Below are 8,871 nucleotides of genomic sequence, written 5' to 3'. Positions count from 1 at the left end.
CCCCCAAACCTAACTTCAGCTTGTGTCATCAGCTACCATCAGGGGTTCAACTACAGTGTTTTCTGAACGACATTTTGTTTTACATACTTTTCAATTATTTAGACTTTTATTTTGTCAGATCACAAATGTTTTTCCCAAAAGTCTTGGGCATCATCATCAAGATGTTTTTTGTTGTTTGGTGAAATTTTTTTTTTTTTTTTTTTTACCTCTGGTCTCTTGTTTCAAGGTAATGGGTGTCGTATTTGCATAGTATTTTTCTTATTGTTGAATCATGAACTTTGACCTTCACAGATACAAATGAGGTCTGCGGACCTCTAGACGTTGTTCTGGGAGTTTTGCAATGTTGTGGGTGAATCATTGAAACAGTAATGTGGCGGAGACCATCAGCCCTGATCTGTGTTTTCATCACTTATGGAGAATGACTCTGTGGTTTGAGGACAATTACTTTTACTAGGTTTGTATGGAAACTGTTTCACCTTGATAGAAGAGATAACCACAAGAGATCTACTTTTTGTAAAAGGTCTGATATTAGAAGTTATGCGATTATCTGAAACATGTGAATGTATCATATAAGGGGATCAAAAATGTATTCACAGCCCCTTAACATCTGATCCTCACCTATGGTCAAGAGCTGTAGACTGTGGCTGATCCAAGTAACTGAAATGTCCGGCTTAGATCAGCCTGAAAGATGAGGTCTTCTGACTTGACTTGATTGAATGGATAAATGTAACAGTAGAATAATCAAGCTTTCCAGATAACAAAACTGAAACACAGTTTGACTGTGGTTAGTTTATCAGCACTTGTATTACATCGATATGGAGCGTTTCCTGTGATTGAAGGGTCCTGGAATTAGCTCAGCATGTATGACTAGGCATTTCCAATATCTGTAAAGTTAAAGATTTTTTTTTTCCTGTAAACAAAGCAAGAAAAGTCCACATTCTGACAGTATTAGAAAAGATTGGAAAAGATTTTCTAATTGGCCTAATTTTTTTTTTTTTTTAGATCTTCTAATCCTGGGGACTAAATACTTGCTCTGATTTGGTTACATTGATGGAATCACTGTTTGTTTGGCACAGGTGGTCTTATTAAAACAGGTCACAAAGGACTTTAAAAAGCAGCTTAGTTGAATTTGCATGGTAGGCACAGCTGCATTGTTTCCAAGCAGCCTATTTGAAATCTTACATCTTCTGCAAAGTTCAACATTTTAAGGATAATGCTCTCCACTTTAGTTTATACAGATCGCTTCCTTTTAAAACCCAATAAACAAATTCAGAGAGGGACATTCTCAAAACAGTAGATGGTTAGACAAAATTTCTTAATAAGCACACAATTCCTTATTTAAATAATTTAAATGCTGAGTTTGTTGTTATACAACCCTGACCTGTTAAATTATCAAGTAAGAGACTCCCTGGGCTTTGATTAAGGTCTGGGTTATCTCACTGTTTTGCAACATTGACCACGTTTCTATAAATTACTCAACTGGGATTACATATGCTTTGAGATTCGACAGAAAAGCTTATGAATTACATACTTCCCACTACTGAGTAAGCAAGGCCAGTTCTCACCAGAGAGCAGTGGACGTTAGACAAATTAATCTGCTTTTCTCCGCTTGTGAGCATTCTTCATAAGTATTTCTGACAGCATTGAAGCACGGCTCAGTGTCTTTAGCCCCACGGAGCCTCAGCTCCCTGATGAGTCCGATATTAATGTTGGCAAACTCCCAGAAGTTTATTAAAAATCCCCCTCGATATTTAGAGATTCCCAAAGATATTACATCTGTCATGCTGAATTCCTGCTGATCCTCCTTACAGCTGAAAGCACAGCACAACCGTAGATTATTATGGGATGTTTGGAGGCTTTTGAATAGAGGAATATTGAATATGGATGTTTTACTAAATGAGAGAGTGAGCGTCAGAGGCAGTGGGATAAAAAGATACTCAGCAGACGACATGTCTAAAAACTGAGAACAACTGCGTTGTGTTGTGTTCACAGATTTTATTTGAGAATATCACTGCAAAAACACAAAATCATACCAACTAATTCTGGGCTAGTCTCGGTACACTTGAGACGAGAAAAACTAACATGGAAGTAACTTTTCAGCAAAATATAAGACCTTAAGAACAATTTCTTAATATTGATGAAAAAGAATTTGTTCATTTGGCAGATAATTTCACTTATAACACCAAAATTTTATTGCACAAATATGCAATATCAATTACTCTTTATGTCCAGCCACAAATTTTTTTATGGGATTGCATTCAGTGATAAAAGGTTCAGTTAATTTGCTGTCTTTCAGTTGACTTCTCATGCCGAACCCAATGAAAATCTTGCAGTGAATCCATTACTTGGACACAGTTTTCTGATAGTCATTGTTGTCCAACACATGTTAACGTTTCTGTAAGCATCTTTACTGATGCATTTTTACCCTGAAAAATAGAAATAAAGCACTAAAATTAAACATAAAAATTCCAAAGTAGTGACAAGCAAAGACAGATGACTCTAGCAAACATTTTCCTTGTTTCTTTTTCTGCTATTCCCTAGTTGAGTAATGATATCAAGTATCCCAGTGTGAGTTTGAAATACACAGTACATAAATCCAAGCTTTGTATTTTAGTACCTTCTTGAAGAATGTTTATTTATCTACCACCGAGCCCCATGGACCCTATAGCCTCTCACAGCTCCTATACCTGAAGCAGAAATCTGTTATTCTTAAAGAAGCTCTAAAACGCCGCCCTACAACTCTGGATTCAAGTTGGTAAACATAATTAAGTATTTAGAGACCGAGGAGCCAGGTTTTATTACTGGTTGATAGAAGCTAGTTTTCAGGTGCCTGGAGATGCCATTTCAAGTTATGCTGTTGCTTTTTATGAGCTAACTGTGTACGAAACTGTTGTTTAGCGGTTTGCCATGTTATTGTAAAGCAAAGAAAATGCTTTCCTGTTGCATAAAACTGCACGGCAATAGAAAAACACACCATCATATACAATCAAATGCATATCCATGCAAATTTGTACATGCGTTTCTCATAGTGTTTGGAGAACCTTCAGAATACCAGCTGGTATTAATAATTCAATTGAGACATCACGTAGCGATTCACATGAGAGAAGCAATGAAGCCAAATCTGCTGTTCTTGGTTTCGACTTCTGCGAGACCTGCAGACACTTTCAGGTGTCTCTCACTTGTCACAAACAGCTGTGGGACAAGTTCAAATTAGGACAATGACCTGAAAGCTAAAAGTATTCATGTCAGAATGAGTCGATTTCTCACCATGCCTGCCCTGAATGTGTCAGGTTCCAGTTAGCTTACCCTGAAAATCATAGCCTGGTTGGAGTTAAAAATGTAAGGAAAAAGTTTAAAAAAAAAAAAAAAATGGAAATAAAATTCATAGAAGGGGCAAATCTAGAATAAATATGATTTTAAAATATAGACTTTATGTGGTTTAAAACCTAAACAAAATATGAGGCTCCAATTCACAACTATGAACATATTGATTCATGTCTAAATAAGCTCTTCATAGAGCTTCCATGTTTAAATTATGTGAATTATTCATTAAGTGTGTATGTGGAAGGTCAGTTTTCTGACTATTTATACCCACTTTTGAAGAATTTCCCAGAATTTCATCATTCCTCGTGTTATTTCTGTGTTTTGAGTTTCTCTACATACACTCAAGGACACCTGTACTGCTGACATGCTGCCATTAATTATTCATTCACTGGTTAATTTATTCATTGATGACCTTATCGTGGTTGTTTGGAAGAAGATGGTGGATTAGCCAGTCTCAGGGGACACATCTGTCCCACCAATGTTTTCCCTCCCCAATCAGATTTTAAGTCATGCAAACAAGGCAGATAAGGAGAACAAAGTGAAAGAAATAATACTGGATTGTCTTGCTGATATAACAATTTGACTTAAATTGTGTTTAAATCAAATTAACCAGGAACAATAGACTGTTGCTGGCTTCTACAGTTTGCTCACAGATGTATAGTTTTGAATGTGTTTGTTCATATAGTGGTAAACTCATAATGGTGATAAATTAGATAATTGAAGAAACGACTTACACCAAATGGATGATCTGGAACTAGAGAACTAAGGTAAAAATAAAGCAGCTGAGCAAAGGGAAACTGACAAGCTTTTAACAATCCAAAGGGTTGATGAGCAGCATAAGAAGCAGGTGAGACCAATCAGGAGAATGTGTAGGAGCTGGGGGCAAAAACAAAGCAAGGAAGCTGTGGGAGGGTGACTAATAGGCACATATATTAACAGAGGATTTTAATATATGATATAAAAGTAAAAGAGGAACAATAAAAGAAGAATCTAAACCAACACACAAAGAACAGACAACAAATAATAATCTCAGCACAAAATAAATAAGTGACATTAATAAACAATCAGTTGAATCCAAAAACTAAAGTCCAGAATAAATACATAGAAATCAGACAATCCTGATAGATTATAATGGCTAAAATTTCCAGTTTAGTTCCAGAGAAATAATAATTATTGTAGCAATACCAAATTTCTGTTAAGGCCCTTGAGAAACATAATTGTAAGAAAATGGACAAAACACACAAATAGATACATTCAGTCAGAAAGGAAATAAATCTGGGAATACAAATGTTTTTTCCATATTCACCCGATGGAGAAAAAATTTTAAACTAATTAAAGCTTTTCTTAAATTCAATTTAAAAACATGAATGAAAAGCGGTCATCCTTAAATGCTTAATTCTGTACGAACATGAATGTTGGAAACTATTACTGCTGCTAGTACTACTAAATTAAACTTATCTCGAGAATAAGCTAATGAATAACAATTCATTAGCTTTTACAAACATCTATGTATCTGTTTGGAAAATTATTTAACATATTATATTTAATATTTAACTCACATTTCTGTCGTTTGGAATTTAAGGTTGAAGCTGAACTTACATTTCTGTTTTTTTCCAGCAGAGGGCCCTTTAAATCCTTTAGCAAAATATAGGCTGCATTATTCTGCATCACGTGTGCAAGAATAGTTTTTGTTTTATATACACACACACACAAAAAAAATCCATTTTAGTTCATCAACAAACACCGGGAGGCATAATTTCAAACTGCATTATCCTTCTGTGTGGCTCCCGTTTTTCTTAAGACAACATCTGCTTAGTTCTGTGTGCATTTTGTAAAAGAAAAAAAAAACACAAATGCAGATATGAAATTGATTCATGGAGAAAATTACTGTTTCACCTGGTGAGAGTCTTTCTTGTTTCACCGAGTAATTTGCAAAATGATGTTCTCCATTTGTCAGAGCCTGTGGAGCAGCAGAGCTAAAACACACCCACCGTGCAGAGCATCATTGACATTCAGGAGCTGTAACCATGTGCCCCACTTTCAAGATAAACCACTGACATGTTAAATGAGGTAGAAGTTAAAGTAATGTCTCTCTGTTGTCACACAGTAAAAAGACATGCTGACTCACACGCAGGGAGATTTTAGAGAGTGGTATCTGTATCCAAACCCCTTCCTTGTCCTTTATGAGAGTCTGGACCCATCTATCTAACTCAGCTAAGCAGGTAAATGTGATTGAATATTGATCCGAGCATCGGAGAGTTAGCTTCCATCCTCTGCTTTAAAGGACACAAGAAGGGAAGCGATGAAAAGTCCTTGAGGAGAGCCCTCTGTGATTCTGAGGACTTTTCACTTACTGGCTTATCTAAAAATATTTCCTGTGGCACACTTTCCACGCTCGTTTAAACTCCAGAGGGAGAAGAGCACCACTTCATGGACACAGCAACATATGACAAGGGGAATATTACATATGCAAAAGTAATATTTCTTTAATTTAAAAAAATATACTTTTTCACTTTGAAGTCACAATCTTTTATTATTTTGATGGACCTTTAGGTGATAGACCAGCACAAAATAATGCATGGTTTCAAAGTGCAATGAAAACTGTATGTTACCTTACTTATTTGTTTTTCGTTTCCTACTAAAATCTGAGAAGTGTGGCGTACAACCCCACTAGGTCAGTATTTGGTAGAACCACCATTTAAGGCATGAATCTACCCACGTTGACCAGAGCATGCCACTGCCAGCACCGTGTGATTAGCAGCTTCATGCCATTGTGATGTTATATTTTAGCAAAGTTTTAGAACTAAATTTGGGTATGAACTTTGACTATGCCATTCATGAATATGCCTTAATCTAAGGCAGTACATTGGAAGTCTGGGTGTATGGTTAGGGTTGTTTTCCTGCTGTTTTGTTTTGGTTTTCATCCAAGCTTGTCCAGCATTTACTTACATCCATCTTTACATCAATTCTAATCACCTTCTCTCTTCATCCCCATAGCATGATGCTGCCACAACTGTGTTTCACCATGGAGATGGTGTTGCTATATTGACGTGTAGCACTGCCCATCAATTCATCAGTTGAGGTGGACTTCAATTTCCTGGTAGGTTTACATTTATTCCACACCATTCCCATATTTGGAAGCTGTGATCTAAGAGATGTTGAAAGCTTGGTATATGTTTTTTCTGTTTTAAACAAGTCCTTCTTAAATATAAATGCATGTCATTTTTTTATATATACTATATTTCCTTACTTGTAAAATAAATAAATAAATAAAATGGCTAGTTTGTTTTGGTCTTTCACATAAAATCCAACTAAAATTCAATAAAATGTGCGTTGAAGCTTGTCAAAACATGAAAAAGTTTAAGGGGTATGAAAATCTTTGCAAAACACAGGATTCTTTATAATACATGTCCATATGTTTTTTCATGGAAGAATTTTACAAAAAAACAGAGAACGAATGCACTTTTAAATTTTTATTCTCCTCTTTAGAAACAACAGCTTTGTTTTCAGTCACTGTCAAAAATAACAAGCATAAATCCTCCAGCCCTAAGCTAAGTTTGGAACCTCTCCACAAACAGCGGAGGTCTCACGTCAGAGTCTCTCAATCCTTTCTTACGCACTCATGCACACGCGCCACTGTCACCCAGCAAAAGGCATCCACGCGAGGATTATGGCGGCACTGTGGAGATAATATTATATCATAGCAACACCATGGCAATGCTGCCTACAGCGGAAACAAACATTAAAGCCAGGGCAGTACCACGGTGGAGCGAGTTTTCATCTACTGCTTCCCTACGGATGGTGTGTGGAAATTTCACATTTCAGCTTATCAATATGATAGGAAGACCCTGAAGAGCTGTGATGGCACAGAGAGCGCTGCAGAGAGTTTACAGTACGGGCTGTAAGTGAGTTTGAAATGCTGATACACGGGCACAACCATGCACACACGCTAAGTTTCAAACATGCTTCCCAGAAGCAGTGAAATGGTCTCATGTCTTAGACATTGTATAACACAAACGAGAAAAAAAACAACAACTAGAATACCATATACAGAGATAAAAGAACACCTTTGAATACTGAAAGTGGGGACTGAAAAGGGACATCATCTGTGAAATCGTACATAAAATATTAAAAACACATTTATGGACCCAGTGATTGCGTCCCCTTCGATGTGGTTCAGGACTCTTTGTGTGGACCTTCTACATGAAACAAGTGGACTTTTCACAACACGGTGCTGACATGTGTCCATATTTTGTTTTGTTTTTTTTAAAGGAGTTCTGATAGTTTTGTGTAATTACTTTTATACTTTTATAAGTGCAAATGAAGCAATGATTTGGCATATCGTCAAGCTAAAGCTGGAGATACAGCATATTCCCATGTTACTTGTAAAGAGTTCACTGGTGTAAAGTCAAGTTACAGGTGAGCGAGACCTGTTTTTACAGCTTAATTTAAAAACAAATCTAAGATTGGTAGAATAAGCAGGCCTTGTGACGTTTTCGCAAATCTTGAGAAATGTAATAGTAATAAATAATAATAGTATTTTAATAATATATGAGCTTCAATTAACAGTTGGTTTGAGAATAAATTTACATAATATGTAAATCGTAGATAAGTACAACAGGGATTAGAGTGTTATCTCCTCATCTCTCATTGTTTTGTTTGTTCAAGATGTTAAAAATAAATGCTAAGTATTTGGTAGAACAAACCAAAGCAATAAATAGGGAATTCGCTTTCTATATACAAGACATCATCCTTTTAATAAAGCACTTAGCTTACAAGTACTCGCAAAGTAAATTGCTATTCTGATGATTGAATGTCTAGTAACACATTCAGAACTGGAAAGAATCTTGAAATTGTGACTGAAAAGCAATATCATAATTTATATTATAAATTAAAGTACTATGTCGAAAAATACCTGCAAATGAGAATAAAAACACTTCCCTTCTATGTGCCCACTCAGCATAATGTACAGTCCAAGTCAGAAGTTTACATCGACTCATCATGGATATGAACATCATTTTAATTTGGGGGTTTTAATGACTTATTTATATATAGGACAGCTTAGAAATGAGTCACCCATTTTTTATATATATAATTATCTGCCATTATTCTGACTGGAGAGTTGATTACTCCTTTGACATAACTGGCAAAGCTCGTTTAAAGTGATCTGCTTTGTGGCATGGCTTCTGTTTTTTATAGTTTACAAGCAAAATTGGTTTGAATGTTGACAAAAAAAAACAACAACATAGTAGCGGTTTTTGTTTTATAATCAGTTTACTCTGAAAACCCATATTGGATGGGTCTTATAAACCTTTAAAAGCCCCAAATTACTGATTTCATATCTGACCAGAACTGTAACTTAGCACCAAGAAAAGATTGCCTGGGTGATTAAACTGGTTTTCAGGTTGAAGAATTATGTTTGAAGCTCAGTTCTTCGCCTCAGGACTCTGATCGCCTGGGAGGAACGAGGAGCGGATCCTCTGGGCTTCATTAACACACAAATGACCAAACGCTTTGTTGTACCATTCTGGAGATCTTCCCCTGCAA

The 8,871-nt window shown here is 36.0% G+C and overlaps 1 protein-coding gene across 5 annotated transcripts in view; it reads right to left on the bottom strand.

Annotated features, from left to right (window-relative positions):
* Positions 1-1,587: 1,587 nt before the first annotated feature.
* Positions 1,588-8,871, bottom strand: part of stard13a (StAR related lipid transfer domain containing 13a) — a 75,407-nt gene continuing 68,123 nt past the window's right edge. For 4 of the 5 annotated variants that reach the window (XM_015038914.1, XM_015038917.1, XM_015038918.1 and 1 more), the window contains one exon: positions 6,783-8,865. In XM_015038914.1, coding sequence (XP_014894400.1) covers positions 8,751-8,865 — 115 coding nt within the window. In that variant the 3' untranslated portion in view covers positions 6,783-8,750. Of the gene's footprint in view, positions 1,599-6,782; positions 8,866-8,871 lie in introns of those variants that run through there. The other variant, XR_001425810.1, reaches the window with a different exon arrangement.

Source organism: Poecilia latipinna, unplaced genomic scaffold, assembly GCF_001443285.1.
Source record: "Poecilia latipinna isolate Pla-1442-1.1 unplaced genomic scaffold, P_latipinna-1.0 Scaffold457, whole genome shotgun sequence".
Taxonomy (NCBI): Eukaryota; Metazoa; Chordata; class Actinopteri; order Cyprinodontiformes; family Poeciliidae; genus Poecilia; species Poecilia latipinna.
The sequence above is the reverse complement of the archived record's forward strand: the minus strand, read 5'-3'. Positions and strand labels throughout refer to the sequence as shown.